The 18,414-nt window shown below is 51.5% G+C and overlaps 3 protein-coding genes across 10 annotated transcripts in view; 2 read left to right on the top strand and 1 right to left on the bottom strand.

Annotated features, from left to right (window-relative positions):
* Positions 1–1,888: 1,888 nt before the first annotated feature.
* Positions 1,889–8,184, bottom strand: ENOPH1 (enolase-phosphatase 1). The gene is made up of 6 exons (XM_035547520.2): positions 7,957–8,184; positions 6,306–6,407; positions 5,994–6,196; positions 4,579–4,711; positions 4,142–4,265; positions 1,889–3,484 (listed from the first exon to the last, which is right to left on the bottom strand). The coding sequence occupies exons 1-6, from the start codon at positions 8,038–8,040 to the stop codon at positions 3,345–3,347; spliced, it is 786 nt and encodes a 261-aa protein (XP_035403413.1). The 5' UTR covers positions 8,041–8,184; the 3' UTR covers positions 1,889–3,344.
* Positions 8,185–8,215: 31 nt separating this feature from the next.
* Positions 8,216–12,589, top strand: HNRNPDL (heterogeneous nuclear ribonucleoprotein D like). 2 transcript variants are annotated; one of them, XR_004778763.2, is made up of 9 exons: positions 8,216–8,355; positions 8,659–8,827; positions 8,906–9,067; positions 9,509–9,640; positions 9,756–9,870; positions 10,663–10,830; positions 11,043–11,140; positions 11,524–11,627; positions 12,320–12,589. XR_004778763.2 is itself a non-coding variant. In XM_035547469.2 (8 exons), the coding sequence occupies exons 1-7, from the start codon at positions 8,267–8,269 to the stop codon at positions 11,111–11,113; spliced, it is 906 nt and encodes a 301-aa protein (XP_035403362.1). In that variant the 5' UTR covers positions 8,216–8,266; the 3' UTR covers positions 11,114–11,140; positions 12,320–12,589. The 2 variants fall into 2 exon arrangements, 1 of the variants encoding a protein (XP_035403362.1); XM_035547469.2 differs by lacking the exon at positions 11,524–11,627.
* Positions 12,590–13,229: 640 nt separating this feature from the next.
* Positions 13,230–18,414, top strand: part of HNRNPD (heterogeneous nuclear ribonucleoprotein D) — a 9,971-nt gene continuing 4,786 nt past the window's right edge. The window contains exons 1-3 of one of the 7 annotated variants that reach the window (XR_004778754.2): positions 13,230–13,547; positions 16,871–17,039; positions 17,872–18,033. Coding sequence is in view for 5 of the 7 variants with exons in the window: in XM_035547410.2 (XP_035403303.1) it covers positions 13,360–13,547; positions 16,871–17,039; positions 17,872–18,033 (519 nt within the window). In the remaining 2 variants the exon portion in view is untranslated. Of the gene's footprint in view, positions 13,548–16,451; positions 16,587–16,648; positions 16,793–16,870; positions 17,040–17,871; positions 18,034–18,414 lie in introns of those variants that run through there. The other 6 variants (XM_035547410.2, XR_007708180.1, XM_035547429.2 and 3 more) reach the window with 6 other exon arrangements.

Below are 18,414 nucleotides of genomic sequence, written 5' to 3'. Positions count from 1 at the left end.
ACAAAAGCAGCTGCCTGCTGGAAGAGGGTTCTTTCTGAACCACGGTGCCAGAGAGCACGAGGTGTTTGATTAGTGCTACCAGGGACTTTGTCAGCAACTCTGTCGCACTCTTGATGCTGAAGATGTTCAACGGCCAGTCCTCACAATGCCCCTCCGAGGTGGGCACGGCTCCTGGAAAGGAGATGAAGGAAACAAACCTCTCTGGGCGCAGAGTCCTCAGATGTCACTGGTTCCTGAGTCACTGGGCTGCACCTTTCATGTCTTACTGCGTTGTTTTCTTGGCTGCTGAGCTGACAGGCGTAACCTGGTAGCGTAAGAACAGTGGCCGTTTCTTCTGGACTGGGAATCCGACCCAAAGGGACCGGCACTTATGGCGAGCGGGTGGGGCCTTTCTTCCATCCTGGAAAGCAGCGGAAGGCACAGCAGGGTTGGGGAGACACCACGCTGCGACCAGGCGTGCCTGGCAGCAGGGAGGACTGCGGTGCCCAGGCCCGAGGAGGGGGCACACGGGAGCGCTATGCGAGGTGTGGTGTTGCGGACACCACAGTGGGGACTGACGGAAACAAGGTGCTGAAGTAAGATGGGAATGGCTGTATGCTCTAAAGATGACCCGGAAGAGGCTGCTCTTTTAAGTGTTTAGTGTATCCACTACATATCGTGTAATATTTTAAAAGCTTTTTTTTTTTTGGTTGTTCGCAGAGGGGTAAAAGCCTGCAGTGAAAATGGAATCATTGCAGGTGGATTTTATGGGGCAGAGGGTGGCTGGTTGGTGGTGGTTTTGTGTTTTTTTTTTTTTTTTTTTTTTTTTGTCCTCATGGACTTAGAAGTCAAACTTCAGACACGCTTCAGCCCTGCGTGGGATCCAAACCTCTCCATGTGGCCAGTTTTCCTGAGAGGACTTGCAAGGTACTTGGGGGCAGTGCTGCCCTGGAGGCTGGGGGCCTCGGCCTGGGGATGGCAGGTGCTGGATGGAACCCGCACAACTACGCGAGCTTCTCCCTCCTTGGGGACATGGAATTAACTGGACCTTTTCTCAGAGCTGAGTCACCAAAAGCAAGAGTAGCTTTGCTGTGCCCTCCAGGTGGAGCTTGAATTCAAAGGCTGATGGGAATATAACAAGAAGAAACTTCCTACAGCCAAGATGGTCTGTGGGCAAAGAGAAAGCAGGAGCCCAAAGCCTGTATCTGAAAACCCCTGAGCCTGGGAAGGCTGCTGGATTGGCCAGGCAGGGGATGGATGGGAGACATTTTCCATTTTCCTCAGGCTCTCCTGTCTGAGCTGACACGGGGCATCTCACTGCCCCTGCAGGAAAAGAAGCAGAAATGAAAATGGTGGCAGGAAGCGTTTGAAGGGGAACTCTTACCGTACCATGGCATTTCTGACAGAAACGGAAAGGGCACGAGGGCGTACAGTGCTCTGCAAAGGTCGGGGGCCAATCCGGCAAGGAGAAATGGTCAAGAAAAACTTCTGTCTAAACCAGCATAAAGGGAGAGTTCAGCCAGCCCCCTCCTTGATCCTTCTTGGGCCAAAAGCCACATTCAGGGAGGGAGGTGCTGAGGCTGCGTGTCGTCCCCTGACACACTGGATGCAGAGGGAGCACAGAGCAGTGCTTTAAGTGTGTTTTACTGTAAATAGTCCACTGTAGGTTTTTTTTTCCTAAATCAATTACTACTTTCAGTTTATCATTTTATATTTTGTAATAATTTTAACAAAGAAAACATGAGATGATGTTTGTGATTTGTTTTTCCTTTTCCTATATGCAATCCAAACTGAACTTCAGGTTTTTGGTGATAACTCTGTACATTTCTTACAGTATTTCTAAAAGCACATTTCAGTACAACTAAATGACAACCGATATACACTGAAACATGACCACTCAATAAAGTGCTTTTATGGAGAAAGAGAGTTTTATTTTTGTCCCCTATCCCATGCATAGCTTTATGAGGGCAAAGGCAAAACAGAAGGCGTTTACACCGTCATGATGCAAATTAACACTATACAAAGCCAGGGACTACTCAGCCATGCGGGCACACTGATTGTAACGGTGCTAGTTAGCAGGCTCTTTCTAAGAGGAAGATCACGCAGCCCAGCGAGGCAGTCGGACTAGCTGCCTCACAGCTGCCACCGAGAGTTTCAGAAGGGCAGCGCTGGGATGAGGTGGTTCCCTCCCCCAGCGCTTTTCTCTTGCTCATTCTCCCCGCCGCAGCCTCAGCAGGGCCAGCTGTGGATGCGCAGCAGGGCTCGGGGAGGCGGCACGCACATGCCTGCTGGTCTGCTCTGGCCATTTGGTTGCCAGCGCCATGAGGGCAATCTCCAGCGCAGCCGCACAGACACGAGTAAGCAGCAAGCGATGCCCGTGCGCCAGGTGCCAGCAGCAAGGTGTCAGACTGCCTCTGCCCTGGCATGGTTTAACCTCACTGTGGCTCTCTCCAAGTCCCTGCTGAAATCACGAGCTGGGCAGGGAGGTAATGCTGCTTCCTCTGCAGGACAGGCTTGTCCGCCACCACAAAATGGACCAGGGACGGCGAAAGCAGGAAAAATCCCAAAGTGTTTAAAAAAAAACACAGACAACTAAAAACAAACAATTGCCTTTAGGTGCTGGGCTCACTGATGATAGATAGCAAGGCTAAATACTGGAATAGTAAACACAATGAAAGCAAAGATGTGTCTTTATTGGCTACGTGAGGAAAAGCTCCATGACCACTGCTATAAATTGGCACGATTTAGGTAGGGTGGGTGAAAAGATCTGGGGTTTGATTCTCTTCAAATACAGCAGGATATGGCCCTCAACAGCAGTTGTTTGCCAAGGTCTGCTCAGAGCTGACCCATGCTATGCTGAGTGGTGCCGCTACTGAGGAGGAGCTCACCAGTTAGCATTAAGGGAGATGCTTCAGAAACGCAGCCAAGCTGATGTCAGGGCTCAGCTGGTGGGATCCTGTAGCCCAGCACCACCCGGCAGCAGCATGAGGTGGGTCTAGAATTTAGTTTTTAAGGAATGTAATTTTTATTATTCGCTCTGCTTCGGTCTCTAGGCTGGCTGTTTTAGCAGCACCCAGACACAAGGCGTGCTGTTTTGTACCTAGGACCTGCTGTGGGTGTAGCCAAGATTTAAGTCACTCCTGGTCTAAAGAGCTTGCCTGCGCCAAGGGCTGGCTTTCTCTGTGGCAGCCAAAACGTCCTGCACAAGGAACCCCACACCGTACTTTCCATCCATACCTGCACTAGTCGTGGGTCCAATACATGATGTGGGTTTGATAGTAAATTCTGATTAAGGACAGTATCACCTAAAGTTACACGAGGACAATTCAGCTGGAGCACAGCCTTTTCTGCACGCACGGCTTTCCCTAAGTGGAGGAAGGCAGGAAAAGTTCAGTGAAAGATGAGATGAGGCTGTAATAGGATTTCTCATCGTCCGTCAGTCCTGCGTTGCCAGGTCTGATCACCACAGCCACGTGAGTGTCCGCTTCCTCGGCTGCGTTCGCTTCTGAAACAGAGAGTGGGAGCGTGGAGATGTGCTCAGTGCCTTCTCCACATGAGGGTCTTTAAGGCATGAAGAGCCTCTAAAAAAGTATTCTTGAAGGCTGTGACTGACAGAGCAGCGTTTGCACGTGGCACTGCAGGGCTCTGGAGACCGAGCGGCTCCTGGCTGACCTCCTGTGGGCGACTACAGCTGTGGCGTAAGGCGAGGGGATGGAGCCAGGATCTACATTTTCCTGCTGCTGTGCGCGACGTGAGTGGCAGACAGCACCAAGCACTGGGCACGCCACGTGGCAGGAGAGCAGACGCTGTCTGTTCCCAGGGGAAGCCAAGCAGGGCCAAGAAAACTACTGACCCCATTTGTAAATGGGGCACGCCAACAGCTTCAGCAAATGCTCCGCTTTAACAGGCTCTCCTTGCTTCCTGGGGCAAGGGCAGGTTTTCTACCTGACCTATTTTCTCTCATTGCACGGTGTCGCACCCTGCTATCCTGCTGCTGTTTGAGAGCCCAAATGCTTAAGGAAGGAGCATGGCAGTGGCCAGCCGGACGCCCCAGAGGTGAGGTGGTCTGCAGCGTTTCTGGGGTGCTCATGACAAGTTGGCAGCGCGTGTCCAGCCAGCGCCTCCCTCCCGTGAGAGCCAGAGGGGCTGGCAGGCCACCTACCTCGAGGGACGTCGGTCAGGAAGAGGATGTTGTTAGTGGCGCATCCTATACTCGCGGCGATCCTCCTGTAGCTCTCGCTTTCTACCTTGGGGCCTATTTTGGTATCAAAGTGGCCATCGAAGAGCTGAAAGACAAGAGGAAAACAAAGGCAGTTGCTGGACACTGTGCGAAGAGCAGAGCTAAATCTTGCTGCTGAGCGGTGATTCCTTCCCTTCCTGCTGTAGTGACGGCAGGTTCAGCCTCACAGCTCAGCCTGCTTTTTTTCTGCAGGACTTGCCACAGCAGGGACTGTCCCAGGCAGAGGGGATTTGTATGGCACAGGTTTCAGATTTTTTCCATCTGAAACTCATCTGACAAAGCGTTACAGCAAGAGCGGTCCTGGGAGGGGACTGCTCTGCAGGCAGAGAAGCTGCAGGGAAGACGATAAGGTTATCTACCTCTAGGATATCACCTTCTGTAGAGTATCCGAACAGAAGCTTCTGGGCTTCGACGCTGCCTGAGGAGTAGATGTAGACCTTCATGCCGGCTTCCCTCCACTTCCGGATGGCTGGCACCACGTCCTCGAAGACTCTGAAGCAGAACGGGGCGGGAGGTGAGGACAAAGCCAGAGGCACCTGGGGACACACCTTGAGCCAGGCACCATTTCCAAAGGGACTTCGTTTTAAAGGGCTCTGAGTTGGATGTGGCAGATGGATGGAGAGAGACGCCGGAGGAGGAGTGATCCTCCAGGAACCTAGCTTTAATCCAAGCCCAAACAGCAGCACTGCACAGCTCTGCGTGGCCTCCTGAGCCAAGGCCCAAAGGCGCTGTCCTGAAAAGGAGACCTGAGCGCCCGAAAGCCTGAGGAGTTGGGACTCCCAACAGATGCACAAGGAGGTGTGGGATGGAGAGCTGTGCAGGCTTGTGGCAACCAGCTGGCCCCTTCCTCTCCAATTTCTCAACCATATGGTCACTGCCTTGCTGTGTTATCTATTAAAGAAATAAAATAAAAAAAACCAACTTGTTCACTTTTTTTATGGTTACTTATTATTGTGTGTCTGGTACCAGATGAAAATATTTTGAGGCTGCTGTACAGCACCTGCAAACCTCACCCCTTGGATGCTGCCAGGCAGCAAAGCTAAACCCACAGATTTTGGGCCACTTTGAGATAATTCTCCCTGTTTATAAAACAAACCCCAGGATGGCTGTCCCTCTTGACTCGCTTTTCTGTTTTGTGTTACTTTCTCTGGTGGATGTTTACATTTTTGGTTGAGCTATTCTTCCTCATTCTCGCTTTGAGAAAACACTTCATGAACATAAGGGTTTATCTTGCTTCCTTAGGAATTTGAAATGCATAGTTTTAACCAAGCATCTCTGGGCATAAACAAGGAGATTGGCCTTAACTGCAGTGGTACCTACTTCTGCACCCTTGTGTTGTGGCTGAACCATAAAGAAGAGCCTGAAGGCAGTAAGACGTGGAAAGGCAGAAAATGCCCAGGTAAGAGACAAAGCAGGAAGGAAACAGCTGGAAGGACCTCACCCACAGGCAGCCGAGGTTGCTACTCCTGCCATCCCGGCTCGTTCTGGGCTTGTTCCAAAACATAACTGCAACTCACGGCTCAGATTAAGCCCAACAGGGTTGTGTTTCAGTGCCTGACCGGGTTTGGAAATGAAACGCCTGCAGCCGGTTCCACGACAGCGGTGGCCTGGCTCAAGCCACGACTGGAAGCAAAAGCACTTGCCACAGGGCCCTAATCCCGCTTAGGTCCATAGCCGGGGCAGGTAGCAGGACCTTGGCACAGCAACGCTGCTCATAGGCACCCGGGAGCGGGGCACCCTGCGCCCGCAAAGCTTTCGCTCTGGGGTTACTCACTCTCCTTTCACGTGCCCCGTGGTGTAGGCTGCCCGCCACATGTGTCCCTGCAGCTGTTTGAGCGCCGTGGTCTTTCTGTCCAGAGCCATCTGCCAGAGCACGTTGTCCACCACAGCCTGGATCACCCGCTCCAGCTCCTCGTCCCCGCTTCCGCTCTCCAAGGGGATCGGCACGGCTCCGTCCAGGCCGGCGTCCTCCTGGGCCTGCGGGGGGACAAAGAGGGGGGACGGGTTTGTTTTGGGGGGCACCCGAGGCCTCGGGGCCACGCGCGCCGAGGGCACGGCGAGGCGTGAGGCGGTGCGGCGGCCCCACCTGCTTCCTCAGGAGGCCGACGTCCCGCTGGCACTCCTCCTCCTCCCAGTGGGCGCGCAGGTAGTCCCTCAGGTTGTCTCTGACGTAGGGGAACAAGGTCTCCTGCAGGCACACGGCAACCCGCGCCCTCAGCCCCCCGCCGCCCTGCGGGGCTGCGACCAGGGCCGAGCACGGCGCCGCCCCGCAGCACTGGGGCGGTAAACCCGGTACGGCGGGAGCCAAAAAACAGCCAAGTCTCCGAAAATACGCCCGGACAGCCAGAAAGCACCCACATCGCCTATCACCACCCACGTCGCTAACAACCCCCCAAATCGCTAGTGAGCACCGAAATCGCTAAAAGCCTCCAAAACCACCCAGATCGCCCAAACCCCTCCAAACTGCGAAAACCCACCACAACCACTAAAACGCCCCAAATCACTATAAAGCGCTCACATCGCTAAAAACCCCCCAAATCACCCAAACCCACCCAAATTGCTAAAATCCTCCAAAACGACTCAAAACCCCCAAATCCCACCCAAACCACTAAAACCCACCAAAATCACTTAAACCCCCCCCCAAACCACCCAGAGCACCAAAATCTACCCAAACCGCTAAAATCCACAACCGCTAAAACCCCCCAGACTACCAAAAAGCACCCACCTCACCAAAAATCCCCCAAATCACCCCCCAAACTGCTAAAACCCACCAAAATCATTTAAGACCTCCCCCAAATCACCAAAACCCACCCAAACCGCTAAAACCCACAACCGCTAAACCGCTCCAAATTATCAAAAAGCACCCATATCACCAACCCCCCCCAATCAACCAAACCCCCCTCAAACTGCTAAAAACCGCCAAAATCACTTAAAACCCCCCAACCCCCCCGGATCGCCCACACCTCCCCAAATCGCTAAAATCCACCAAAATCACTTAAAACACCCAAAACCACCCAAACCCACCCACATCGCTAAAACCCACCAAAACCACTTAAAACCCCCAAAACCCCCCAGACCACCCAAACCTCCCCAAATCGCTAAAACCCACCCAAATCCCTTAAAACCCCCAAAACCCCCCAGACCACCCGAACCTCCCCAAATCGCTAAAACCCACCAAAATCACTTAAAACACCCAAAACCACCCAAACCCCCCCACATCGCTAAAACCCACCAAAACCACTTAAAACCCCCAAACCCCCCAGACCACCCAAACCTCCCCAAATCGCTAAAACCCACCCAAATCCCTTAAAACCCCCAAAACCCCCCGGATCACCCGAACCTCCCCAAATCGCTAAAACCCACCAAAATCCCTTAAAACCCCCAAAACCCCCCCGACCACCCGAACCTCCCCAAATCGCTAAAACCCACCCAAATCCCTTAAAACCCCCAAAACCCCCCGGATCACCCGAACCTCCCCAAATCGCTAAAACCCACCAGAATCACTTAAAACCCCCCAAACCCCCCCACATCGCCAAAACCCACCCAAACCACTTAAAACCCCCAAACCCCCCAGACCACCCGAACCTCCCCAAATCGCTAAAACCCACCCAAATCCCTTAAAACCCCCAACCCCCCCCGAACCCCCAACCCCGCCCCGAACCCCCGCCAGCCCCCAGCCCCCCGCCAGCCCCCCGCCCCCCCGGCCCCCAGCCCGGCCCCCCCCGGCCCGCCGCCACCTGCACGAAGGCGATGGGGGTGGTGGTGCCCTCCACGTCCAGCAGGATGGCGCGCACCCCGGCCGGCACCGGCAGCACGCCCATGGCGGCGGGAGGCGGCGGGGAGGGAGGGGGGGGGGTGGAGCGCGGGGGGTGCGATGCGGGCGGGCGCCGCCGGGGGGCGCTGTGCGGCGGCGCGCGGCGGGCGGCGCTGATTGGCTGCCGCCGCGGCTATATAAGGGCGGGGCGGGCGGCGCCCGGCTCTCTTCCGCCGCCATTTTCTGCGCCGAGCGGGTCTCCGCCGAGCCTCCCCCTCGCAGCAGCCCCCGCCATGGAGGACGCCACCGAGATGAGCGGCGGCCCGGAGGAGTTCGCCGAGGGCTCCAAGATCAACGCCAGCAAGAACCAGCAGGACGACGGGTACGGGCGGGGGGGCGGAGGCCGCCTCGCACAGCGCTCCCCCCCCCCCCCCCCGGCCCTCCCCCATCCCGCCTCACGCGGGGGGGGGGCGGTGTTGTGGGAGGGGGCGTGGCCTGCCGGGGCGGGGGCGGGGCGTGGGTGGGAGGGGGCGGGGCCTCCCGCTCCGCGTGCCCGCCCTTGTTCCCGGCGCGGGTGAGGCAGTGCGGGGCGGGGCGGCGGGTGTCGCTCAGGCGGGGCGACGTCCCCGGCAGCCAATGGAGGCGCGGGATGCTCCGGTAACCCCGCCCCCCTGTGGCCCCGCAGGAAGATGTTCATCGGCGGCCTGAGCTGGGACACCAGCAAGAAGGACCTGACCGAGTACCTGTCCCGCTTCGGCGAGGTCGTGGACTGCACCATCAAGACGGACCCGGTGACCGGGCGCTCCCGCGGCTTCGGGTTCGTGCTCTTCAAGGACGCGGCCAGCGTGGAGAAGGTGCGTGGGGTGGGCACGGCGCCGCCCGGCGGGTCGGGGCCCGGCCGCCGCCCCCTCCTGAGAGCCTTCTTCCCTTAGGTCCTGGAACTGAAGGAGCACAAACTGGACGGGAAGCTAATAGACCCCAAGAGAGCAAAAGCCCTCAAGGGGAAGGAGCCACCGAAAAAGGTGTTTGTTGGTGGGCTGAGCCCGGATACGTCGGAAGAACAGATAAAGGAGTACTTCGGTGCTTTTGGCGAGGTATGGTGTAGCAGTGTGCTAATAAAAAGCTTTCAAGTGAGCGTTGTCCCTGTCTTACGACAGAAGAATTTTGGCGAGTGAGCAGGGTCTCTCCTTAAAAGGAGAAGGCATCCCTCTCTGTGGTTGTGAAAAGTCTGTGCTCATCAATAGCTCCGACTGGCGTGGTAGGCTAACTGCAGCTGTCAATAGCTGTGATAGCTGTAGCTGTATTAGTTCCCCTGGTGCAACCTTATGACCCTGCAGCTGAATGTCTGTAGTAGGTGGTCTTGATCGTGGTCAGGTAATCCCACCATTATAAGTGCAACTAGTTATTACCGCTAAAACTAGTGAGATAACCTTTGAAAGCTCTTTTTAGCATGGGTGTTGGACTGCTGAATGGCTCTGGTAGCACAAAAAGTTGGTTGCAGATGACGTGTAATTGACATGTACTTGTAATTTCAGATTGAAAACATTGAGCTTCCCATGGACACCAAGACGAACGAAAGGAGGGGTTTCTGCTTTATTACGTACACGGATGAAGAGCCCGTCAAGAAGCTACTAGAAAGCAGATACCATCAAATTGGTTCAGGCAAGGTAGGGATGCTCTCTTTGCAAGCTTGTGAAATAGGCATTCTGTTGGCTTCCCTGAAAGCAGCTGACAGAAGGGTCTTGATATCCTTTCTGAGCATGAGGATTTCTGTCTTAACAGTGTGAGATCAAAGTAGCACAGCCCAAAGAGGTGTACAGGCAACAGCAGCAGCAACAGAAAGGAGGAAAAAGCAATGCTTCTGGTGGACGAGGTGGTGGAAGGGGGCGTGGACGGGGTGAGTAGTTTGGATATTGGAATTCTTGTACATGTATTGAAGATCAAGGTGTTTGCAGCTATGTACAGTTTTTGGGTTGCATGCAGAACTTGTGTTTAAAAAGAAACCTCTTAGTAAATGTGGTAGATTCAATTTTGGTGGTTGTAATAGCTTTTGGAAGCTAAAGAATCTTGGCTTGCATTGAAGCAGTCGAAGGGCAAGTGAGATGTAGGAGACTTTTTAGTAGACCTACTTTCCACAGCCTAGCTCAATGCAAAGTGCAGTTGTCCTCTTGTGTGAAGAGATGCACTGTTGGTCTCCTCCTGGGTGAAAAATCATGCTGGTTAAAGGGGCAGTCACTTTGCTACCCCTTCCAAAGAGGAGACAAGCCAGCAATTGTTACAGGTTGTTGCATGTCAGGTTTCAAAAGTCAAGCAGCCCTAAGTAATGCAGTAAAGTCTCTCGTGTATTATAACTTCGTTCATTTAATTGATGACCTAAAAAGAGAAGGATTATGGTAGGCGCTGCTGTTGTACATGCCTTGGCTTCATTTTGTTTTCTTTTTCTGCTGAATTGTTTATGAGCAGGACTTGCGTGCTCTTTCTCCTAATGTTTTCGTGGGTGATTGTGTCTTAAAACACATCTCTGGTAGCCAACTGAAAGCAATCAGTTTTTTTAGGAAATTTTTTCTGTGTTGGTAGGCAAGAGGGTTCTTGGAAGTAGTAGTTGTGGCACTGAAAAATTGCAAGTAGAAGTGCCCTATGAGAGGAGTGAGAAGTTAGCCAACTTAACAACTTGTACATTTGTTTTCAGGTCAGGGACAAAACTGGAATCAAGGATTTAATAACTATTACGATCAAGGATATGGAAACTACAATAGTGCTTACAGTGATCAAAGCTACAGTGGCTATGGAGGATATGACTACTCTGGGTACAACTATCCCAATTATGGATATGGGCCGGGATACACAGATTACAGTGGTAAATAGTTTAAATCTCCTTCAAGATAACAGTTGCATGGATCTTGAAATGGGGGCCTCTCAAATGCTGTTCTGCAACAGCTCTTGCTCTGAAGGCAGCATGGTTTGAAAAAGAGTAGACCTTTCTGGGGTGGTGGCCTGTACGAGAGGACTAGAGATGACTGAGTAGGATGTTAATTTTCATGGCATTTCCCCCCTTGTTTTCATGTACAGGTCAACAAAGCACGTATGGAAAAGCATCCCGTGGTGGCGGCAATCACCAAAACAACTACCAGCCATACTAAAGCAGTACCTAGTCCTTGAGGAAACAGGTGTGTACATGAGTGCGAGGTCCACTCTAAGTATGCCTAATCTAATTTAAAGATCAATAGACAAATGAAGAGTAAAATCTTGTGTAGCGTGACTTTTTCTTTAATTAAACTTTTTTGTTAACTTAAAATACTTTTTTTTTTAAAACCAGCTTTGCCTACCGTGTCTATAGATCTTTAACTTTGTAAAAATGTGACTTTATCTTCTTTAGTACTTCAGAAAAACATAAGAGTTTTTCTGTTTTGTGTTGTGTACCAGGTGGTCTAGAGGAATAATTAAACTTATTAGAAGTATTAACAGGTAAAGTACTGAAATGGGTACAACTTAAGGAAAACAAGAATGTTGTCTTCTAACTCTGACATTATACCTTGTTTGTACCCGCCAGCGGGAACTTCATTGCAGGCCGTGTGTCACCCTGACCACGTCTATCTCTGGGGTCGCACGTTGCAGGCAGAGCGCAAGGCATACACCAGAAAACGCTGTCCTGTGGTATGGTCTCTTCCAACTTCATGTACCAGCGTAAAGATTAAAGTGGAAAACTTCAGACTTTGGCTTCTTTTTTAATCTTTTTGGAGATTTAAGTGTCTTAACTTAAATGGTTTTTTACAGGAGTTAAAGTACATAAATGCCTTTACAGCTTAATCATTTGGTCTTCTGTTTAGTGTTGTATTTCAATTGTGGAACCTCATTTTAAGTGTGCATTGTTTAAGATTTAATGCTTGCTTTTTTCTTTTTATAGCTAATAGTGAAATCTGCAAACCAAAACGAACTTTTAAATCTGGAAAGACATTAAAGATCATATGCACGTGGACTGTTGGAAGTAAAATGAGATCTGATTTGCCTTTGCGCAGCTGTTGCTGAGGCGGATAAGCACATGATTGGGAAACCCCTTCTTGGCGGTGTTTCCAGTGGAAAATCTGGTTCAGAGCCTGATTAACCATAAAATTGGGATATGTATAGTTCTGGAACAGCTTCCCGAATGGGCCAAGTGGCTAGATTTGGGAAGACAAATTTTTGATGGGTAACAAAACCTTGTGTTACCTTAGGAAATATGCATATGATCTTTAACAGTGACGAAAGGAATATATAGAAGACTTAAAGCAGTTCATGAAAATGGACCTTTTAACGATTCTTGTAGTACCTTGCGGAGTTCTGACATGCATTTTGTCTTGGTTTTTTAGGTGGAGATGCTGCAGCAAAGCCATCTTGCAGAGCATTGTGTGCGAGCGGAGGGTGGTCTTCGTGAGAGGAAATGACTATTTTGTAAAGACTTTTAGTGTATGACACAACTGTGTCCAACTGTATATAGCGGCCGGCTAGTTTTCTTTTATGGTTTTTACTTTCTTTTTGCCATTCATGTTATGACACAACGTGGACGTGTGTTTATACAAACTTTTATTTGTATAATTTCATGTTAAAGGATTCTCTTAATAAATGCTTCCCGAAGTGAATGTAGTCTTGAGACTGGCTGCGGAGTGAGGTGCATGTAGTTATGTATAACCTGATTTTCTTCTTTGTGTAAAAGGGCAAGAGCAGTGCTGGACAGCAGATGTGGCTTAAGACAAAGGTGGGTGTGAATACAGGTGCACTGCAGCCCCTATTTTGAGTATGTCTTAAATGCAAGGGTTGTAGACTTAATTAGCATTATTTAGAGGAGGGGACTAGGTCCCTAGCAGTGCTGATCTCACATCTTTTAAAGAAGGAGTCTGCTTCTGGGCTATTGTGGCAGTGGAGGAGGCTGTACAGGAGGAGAGGCTTTATCTTAAATAGGTGGCAAGAGTTGAAGCTCCAATTGTTGCAGATCAGAACCAATTTTACACTTCTCCTATTTGTGACTGGAGGAAGTAGACTGATGGATGAAGGTGCTGCTTCCCTGTCCACGCAGGGACCTCTTGCGTTTAGAAACCAGTTTCCACCGCTGCCTCCGCCTTCCACCCATAGTGTAAACGCTTTTCTAAGCTTCCTTCGCTCTTAATTCCCCTCACGGTTTCCGAGGGAGCAGCGCGGGCCTTCCTCCCGCTCCCTGGGAGCTCCCTGAGGCGGGCCGGGCCCTGCCGCCGCCATGGCGTCACGTGGGGCGGCGCGGCGCCCCTTCCGCCCGCCATTTTAGGCTGGCTCGGCGTCGGCGCCATTAAGACGAGCGGGCGGAGGGCTCGGGCCGGGGCCGCCAGCGGGGCCGGCGCCGCGGCGGGGAAGCGGAGCCGGGGGCGGCGGCGGCGCCATGTCGGAGCAGCAGTTCGCCGTGGACGCGGCCGGCGGCGGGGGCGGCCCGGCGGAGCAGCCGGAACAGCCTGAGGGGCTGCCGGGGGCCGGCGCGGGGGGCGCCGACGGGGCTGGCGGCGGCGGCGGCGGAGGGGGCGAGTCGGAGGGAGCCAAGATCGACGCCAGCAAGAACGAGGAGGACGAGGGGTGAGCGGCGGCGCCCCGCGGTCGTGGCTCCCCCGGGGCGGCCCGCTCCGAGCCGGGGAGCTTCGGCCCCGGCCAAGTTGGGGGGTTTGTTTATTTCCTCGTTCCCTCGGAGGATGCTGCTGCTGCTGCGGAAAGTTGAGGCGCGGCGCTGCTGGAACGAGCTCTGCCGCGGTGCTCTGTGACGGAGAAACGATTGCCGGAGCAGCGTCGCCAGGCTTCGTGCCACCCTCTGCCATTTCTCCTCCGGCAGCCCTAAAGAGAGGGGAAGGGACCGTGGGCTTGGCGGGCCGTAACGCGTATTGCTCTTCTGGCTCACGCCACGAGGTTGGCTCTTGTCAGAGAGCTCACGAAACTCCCTGCGCAGGACTGTGCCGTAGGTGACGAGGTTAAGCGCAGAACGAATGCGGTTTTTCATCTCCCCAAAGTCTGGCTCTTGGCAGGGGCAGAGAGCAGCCTTCCTACAGCAGTTGAAGTTCATGTAGAATAGATCCAGTTCCAGGACGGGCTGCCGCTCCGTGCTGGTGCCTGTCATGCTGCTGTGAAACTCAGGCAGCAAGTGTGTTTTTTCAAGGCAGAAAATAAAAAAAACCTGAATAAAGGAGCAGTAGCTGTGTGTGTCCTGTCAGGACTTGCAGAGAAGCCTTCCCTTTTGTAATAAACCAGGGTGTTGCTGACAGCGCGGAGACGCAACAGGAACGTGTTTTGAGTGCTTTCCCACTGCTCATGGGAGCCTAGATGTTATCCTCACTACTTCCTACCTTAAGTACCTCACTTTACGTTCTGTCACCATTTTCGTATTTGTTCTGCCTTTACCTATCGAAGGGTTGCATGAGGACGTACCTTTTTTTTTGAGTCAGCACAGCCTCTAAGGAGTTGTCACTGCGTGGTGTGGTGATGCGGGGCACTGAGTACACTGTAGTGTACGGCGGCTTGCAGTTGAGTTCAGTCTTTCAGCCCGTGAAAGAGTAGTTTTTGACCTGCCACTTGTTGTTGGTAATGCTGTATGGGAAACTGTTTTTGACAGCTCTTGGAGGCAGAGGGAAGAGAGTGTGCCCTCAGTAGTTGCTGGATGGAGGTATGATAGTGGTTCCTTTACATTAGGAATTAGAGACAGGATTTTCAGCAACAGAGTGCACCCTCAATTTTTCCCAGGTACGATCTTTGTACTTCAGATATCCCTAAGTTGGCAACTGCTGGGAAACATCCTGATCAGGCAGCTGGAGAAAGGCCACAGTCAGCCACCGCTTCTGTGTATGCTCAGTTTAGCTACGTCTGAAGCTTGAAAGCTTGGCCAGTGCCCTTCTGGTGACCTATTTTGGAAAAACGTGCACTGATGTGACTTCAACCAGCCAAGCCGTGGTTTGGAAAGGACGCATGTTTCACTAGCTTTTGACAGTACGGTGGCACGGCTCTTAATTGTCATTTGTGGTCCTGTTGGTGTCGTAGCCTTGCTTTGGCCTCAGTTTTGCAGTGGAGCTGAAAGACTTTTGCTGTAGTGGAAAGCTGGAGCAATTAGGTTTTGCTGCTCCGTGACTGCAGTCACATATTCAGTTTTTGCACGGTGCTGGGGAAATCCTTCAGAAGGGCATGAATTTCAAACTCCTGGTTTGGGTCGTAAATGTAGTGATAGAAAGCAGGGTTTTGTAGTTTGTGTTAATTGTTCTGCTGACAGCTGTAAAAGGGATGTTTTGTATGGCACGTAGCCCGTGTACGTTCTGCAGGAACTGCTCCAGTGTCAGTATCTCCCATGTGTCAGAAATACGATGCTGCATCCTCGGCGTGTGTTGTGTTTTGCTGCTTAGAAAAAGCACACAACAACAAACAGGATGACTGATAATGATACCAGGCTTTCTTTGGATGACTGAACCCTGCTGGTCGGAGGCTACCGTTTTACTAGCATGGTCTGTTTGTTCATGTCACTCCCGAAAACAGTAAGAGGTCACCAAGGCAGGGCATCCAGTGCTTTTTGGAGAAAAGAGAGCTGGAACTAATGGGAGAGGTGAATAAAGGTACGGGGGATTGGTGCTCCTGTTGGTAGATGGAAAAACTTTATGTGGAAACAGATGAAGCTTCTGAACCCTGCTGCGTCTGGAGGTTCGAGACATTTGTCAGAAGCTGAACCCTTCCTGTTTATTTTGTAAGAGCACAGCCAGTTCAACGAGGCTTGGGGTGAGTTCAGATGAACAGCTTGGGTTTGAGAGGGCTGGACCTGTGGAAGTGCAGCGCGATCGGAGCAGGGATGCCTGTGTGTGTGCGGCACACGCAGGAGATGGAAGCGCGCTTGGGTGCTTGCGCAGGTTGTCTGAAAACGGTGCGTATCATTGTGAAATAAATTGGCAGAGCTTTGGAGAACACGTTTTTACACATCTCAGTGGATCATACCTTTCAGTTCTGAGCCTGTCATAAAATCTTCTTTATCAGCATTAGAAGAGATCATCTCAAAACGAATCCTCTCGGAATGAGAGCATAAGCCTCGTGCCTGATGACTAGGGCATTGCATTCCTGCGCTCATTGGCTTGATTTTCAGTTGATGCAAGTCGTCAAGCATTTCCTTCAGCGGTGCAGCAGTGCCTGAATTTTTTGTGCCACACTGCTGTTTCCAGACGGTCATGATTTGAATCCAAGCTTCCAGCGTGCTTGTGTAATTAAAAGTCATGACTAAAGGTACCTTTTGTACCCGTTTTCCCAGCAGCGCGGCTCCTGTAAACAGTCTGTAGGGAAGTTGTTCTGGGGATTGGTTTGGATTATGCCAGCTGTTTATATCATGTTTTGGAGAGGAAAAGTTAGCTTCCAGCATCCAATACTTAGCTTTTGTACACCTTTCTGGGGAAGCGGACTCGACTGCGCTTTTTTATTTGTTTTTTGGTGTACTCGTACTGGCATGCGTGCATTCCAGGCGAGTGTGTCAGTGCTCCTGGGTACCCCTGCTGCCTTAGACATGTATCGGTCCTGCGTCTGCTTCACAAACAGCTGTCGGGGGCTTCGCAGAGACCCGTGTGGGTTAAGCCTGTGGGTCAGTAGCGACGGGGTTGCAAGGAGGTAGCAGTACACTTTTACATTGCTCCTTGTGGCTTCTTGGGGTAGTGACGTAAACAACTGCAGCGGAAGGCTGCGCAGAGCTGTTGCATGCCTGCAAGCCTGTATCTGTTCTGGCCAGGATCGTTTCAGCAACGTGTCGAAAAGTGCGGGGCCTCCTATGCACGCCTGGGGTGTCACTGATAAAGCCCTGCTACTCCTTACGTAAGGTAGCTGAGCTCGTACGGCTTGATGGCATGGGATCTTAGGTGAAGTGTCTTAACGGGCTAACCTTCTTGTCTCAACAGGAAAATGTTCATTGGCGGCCTTAGCTGGGACACTACAAAGAAAGACCTGAAGGACTATTTCTCTAAATTTGGCGAAGTTGTAGACTGCACTCTGAAGTTAGACCCCATCACTGGGCGATCGAGAGGCTTCGGCTTTGTACTCTTTAAAGAATCGGAGAGCGTAGATAAGGTAGTATTAATGTGATCAAACGGCACCTTAAATTGTAGTCCGCAAAGGTGCAGCACTCAGGTGACTGCACACACAGTTGTTTGCACATAACCTGTGACAGATGATTTTGGGATGCAACCTATTTAAGATGCTGCTTATGGAAATGTTCTTTTCCCACACCGTCTTAGTCGTGCCGCAGTGGCCGGGAGCAGCAGCGGCTCCCAGAATAGGCCTTTGGGTACTTGCAGGGGAACGTGCTGCAACCCACTGGCCTTGTGCAATTCAAAACTACCACGTATAATACACCTGCTGCCTACCGCCAGGGAAGTGGTAATGCTAAAAGTGCACCAAGTCCTCGTGTTCCAGAGCTGCAGGGTGACCCCTGGAGTGGGGTCGGTGGCTTTGACGCATTTGGGCATTGTTCAAGCAAAAATTAGGCGTTAGCCTTTCTAAAGTGCTGCTGATGTAGCACCCTGAAAATTTGTCACCTTCGTTGATCTTTGGTGGTGTCTAAGGCATAGATAAAACCCTTCTTTACTTTATGAGGTGTGAGGAGGGGAGGAGGGGATTGTGCAGTGCTTTCTGGGAAATGTTATGTCCGTATTTCCTTGGGTGATAAGTGGCTGCAGGTTATTCCTTAAAGGCTTTAGTAGAACCGTCTGTGTCAGTGGACAGTGATCAAAATCAAAGAACTGTTTGGGTTTGTGGAACAAATAATCATTGGAATAAAAATATTGTAGCTGAAGTGCTAGCATTACCAAAGCTCAAGTATGAATTAGCTGAGCCTTGCTCAAAACCCCAGTGAAACATTTAGCTTGAACTGTGAATAAGGTCTTGTTTTAATTTTCCACAGGTCATGGACCAGAAAGAACACAAGCTGAATGGGAAGGTCATTGATCCTAAAAGAGCGAAAGCCATGAAAACAAAAGAACCCGTCAAAAAGATTTTTGTTGGGGGCTTATCTCCAGACACACCTGAAGAGAAAATAAGGGAATACTTTGGAGGTTTTGGTGAGGTACGTGGCAAAATAAATTGCTCGGTCTTCATAAATTCGGTAATTAAAAACAGCCCGCAAACTCAGTCTCGTTTGAAGCTACGGTAAACTTAATAGCTAGTGTAATTCCACGTGTTTTGCTTCTCAGAATCTTAACGATCAGGGTATCACTTGGAGGCTGGGATTCGCATGGGTTGGTAATGTGAACGGGGTTATTGGAAGGAGGAGCTGGGGCACATCAGAGACTTGGGACCTGATCTGCGGGATGCCTGAATATCTTGAGCGAGGCAGGCGTGGGAGGCAAGGTTTCGGAGCATGCTGTGTGGGTTAGCTGGCTGAGATGCTCTTCAGCCAGGCCAGCTCGTCTGCTGTGGCAGGGATTCAGGCAGTTTTCTGAAATTC

Source organism: Cygnus atratus, chromosome 4 (assembly GCF_013377495.2).
Source record: "Cygnus atratus isolate AKBS03 ecotype Queensland, Australia chromosome 4, CAtr_DNAZoo_HiC_assembly, whole genome shotgun sequence".
In the NCBI taxonomy this organism is placed as follows: domain Eukaryota; kingdom Metazoa; phylum Chordata; class Aves; order Anseriformes; family Anatidae; genus Cygnus; species Cygnus atratus.
Note: the sequence above shows the minus strand (reverse complement) of the source record. Positions and strands in the feature narration are given on the sequence as shown.

Coding starts and splice junctions, on each gene's coding strand:
- ENOPH1 (XM_035547520.2), bottom strand. CDS start 8,040: ATGGGCGTGCTGCCGGTGCCGGCCGGGGTGCGCGCCATCCTGCTGGAC. Junction 4,712..5,993: donor ACGGGGCACGTGAAAGGAGA/GTGAGTAACCCC, acceptor GTTCTGCTTCAG/AGTCTTCGAGGACGTGGTGC. Junction 3,485..4,141: donor CCTGACCGACGTCCCTCGAG/GTAGGTGGCCTG, acceptor TCTCTGTTTCAG/AAGCGAACGCAGCCGAGGAA.
- HNRNPDL (XM_035547469.2), top strand. CDS start 8,267: ATGGAGGACGCCACCGAGATGAGCGGCGGCCCGGAGGAGTTCGCCGAG. Junction 8,828..8,905: donor ACGCGGCCAGCGTGGAGAAG/GTGCGTGGGGTG, acceptor TTCTTCCCTTAG/GTCCTGGAACTGAAGGAGCA. Junction 9,068..9,508: donor ACTTCGGTGCTTTTGGCGAG/GTATGGTGTAGC, acceptor TTGTAATTTCAG/ATTGAAAACATTGAGCTTCC.